Genomic DNA, 2,416 nt, shown 5'->3' with positions numbered 1-2,416 from the left:
TAACTCTTCAAGTTCCACATCTATTTAATTAATGCTATGCAGGGGTGAAATGCAACATGTCCTGGTATTATCTCAGTGACTCTAGAATCATTTGTGTTTTACAAGACACACCTAATGTCCAGGCTTATAGTGAGTGGGGACTAGAGGAAATAGGTTATTTAGTTGTTGTGTTTTTTGGGCGGGGGGGGGGGGGGGATTTTCCTTCAGGACGATAAAGTTGATCTGGTTTTAATGTGGCTAATCCGATTATATATTATTGAACATTTAAGCCTACTTGTTGGGCTTCGAGCCGACTGTAAAGATTTACATAAAAATGTCAAACTTTCACATCGTTTCAAGATGATGAGAAGATTTATTATTGTGTTAATACATTGTATTCATTCAATGTAAGATTGTTGCATAACTAGGTTCTGAAAACGATATTGACAATTTGAATTAGGAGAACCAAGATGTAGCCAATGGGGAGTCTTGGTCCTGCCCCTTTTGTTTAAGAAGAGGCAGTAATAATTTACTGGATGCGTTTCAAGAAATGAATAAAAGGTGTTGAATGCGGTGATGGATGGCCTCAAACCATATATTAGATATGTTAGCATTTTGCATGTCTAAGGAGTATAATATGAGTTACAAGATTTCGATTTGTTGAGTATGAACAGTTTTCTTTCTCAAATTGATATGTGTAAAGATGAATACATCATTTACGATCTGTATCGATATGTGTAATAGTCAATACATAATTTATGAAATGTAATGATGTGTGCAATGCTTAATGCATCTTTTATGTTTTCTCTGTCTGGATTAGAAGACACAATGAACCAGAGACTCCCACTTTTCTTTCTTTCTTTACTTTGCTATTTTGTCATTCTGCTGGTCAATATTGCTCTAATTCTTACCATAATAGTAGACAAACATCTTCATGAACCCATGTACATCTTCCTGTGTAATCTCTGCATCAATGGACTTTATGGGACGGCCGGATTTTACCCCAAATTCTTCTTTGATTTGCTGTCCTCTACTCATCTCATATCCTATTCTGAGTGTCTTGTACAGGTCTTTGTCATATACTCCTATGCTGCAGGGGACTTCTCTATTCTGGCTCTGATGGCTTATGACAGACATGTGGCTATATGTCGCCCTCTAGAATACCTATCAATCATGACTAAAGAGAGAGTTGCCTTTCTAGTATGCATGTCTTGGGTTGTACCCTTGTGTCTTGAGGTTGTTGTAATATTGATGACATCAATGCTAGAATTATGTGGGTCTCACATAGATAAACCCTATTGTGCCAACTGGTCCATTGTTAAACTTTCTTGCACCTCAACAACCACCAACAATATTGTTGGTTTTATAACAATCCTTTTCTACTTTTGCCATTATGTGTTTATTATTTGTACATATGTGACACTTGTCAAAACATGTTTAAGATCCACAGAAGGGAAGAAAAAGTTAATGCAGACATGTCTCCCACATTTACTCTGTCTACAAAATGTCTCCATTGCCTTACTGTTCGATCTTTTGTGCACTCGATATGGAACACAATCTGTACCACAGAATCTCAGGAACTTAATGGCTGTACAGTTTCTTGCCTTTCCTCCTATTCTCAATCCTCTCATTTATGGACTGAATCTCAGTAAAGTTCGAAACAGACTTGGAGGTTTCTTAAAGACCAAGTAGGTTTTGAACAGTCCACCGTGAACAGATTGATCCAACTTGGAGGCTATTCTATAATAATTCCCCTAAGTTTCACGTCATGTCTTACAATATGTTTGATAATAGCCAAGGAGGCTGGCGCAATACCTATAAATAATATACATATGTACCTTTAACAAAGAAGTGTTAATCATGTAAACCTAAACTTTGCAGTAGTGAGGAGCATGTTGCAAGACCAGATGAACAAAGTAATGTTTCTTTAAAGGTGTGTTTAGCGGTTCCTACTTTATGAATCAATGCATTGTTGTTATTTAATAAAAAAAATGATAACTGGTAATCTGCTTTACAGAAAAATGCAAGAGCTGTCCAGACTAAGAATTTTGTCATCCGTCTCGACCACATATAAATAAAAGTTTATTTTTATAAACTTTTATTTTCTTTTTTAAGTGTTTTGTTTATTCTTCAGCATTGATTTATAATGTGTAATCATATATATTATAAGGGATGCAAATCTAACTAGTAGGCCTACTTGTTTCGTAGTTGCTTTTGTTTTGGTGAAGAAAAATACGCAATTGCTTCATCCAAATGACACATATCGAAAGTCAGTTTGAAAGGGGTCATTTCAGGCCACAGGGTGAGTGTGATAAGCCATTCTGCATTTTCCTGTATTTAGTGACATCACAAGTGGGACTGTCCACCTTCATGTAAGATGGATAGAAAAACAACATTTTCTACAGTGCACTGGGTAGGCTGGTAGACTACATCTAGG

General features: G+C 36.2%; 1 protein-coding gene across 1 annotated transcript; it reads left to right on the top strand.

The window, feature by feature from the left end:
• The first annotated feature begins 629 nt into the window (after positions 1 to 629).
• Positions 630 to 1,799, top strand: LOC130405459 (olfactory receptor 1D2-like). Its single transcript, XM_056610546.1, has one exon. It carries the CDS (start codon positions 748 to 750, stop codon positions 1,669 to 1,671), a length of 924 nt encoding a protein of 307 aa, XP_056466521.1. The 5' UTR covers positions 630 to 747; the 3' UTR covers positions 1,672 to 1,799.
• Positions 1,800 to 2,416: the final 617 nt, after the last annotated feature.

The sequence above is a fragment of the Gadus chalcogrammus genome, chromosome 16 (genome assembly GCF_026213295.1).
Source record: "Gadus chalcogrammus isolate NIFS_2021 chromosome 16, NIFS_Gcha_1.0, whole genome shotgun sequence".
Taxonomy (NCBI): Eukaryota; Metazoa; Chordata; class Actinopteri; order Gadiformes; family Gadidae; genus Gadus; species Gadus chalcogrammus.
This window is presented reverse-complemented; position numbering and strand designations above follow the sequence as displayed.

Excerpts from the sequence above, each read along its gene's own strand:
- LOC130405459 (XM_056610546.1), top strand. The coding sequence starts at position 748 with ATGATGTGTGCAATGCTTAATGCATCTTTTATGTTTTCTCTGTCTGGA.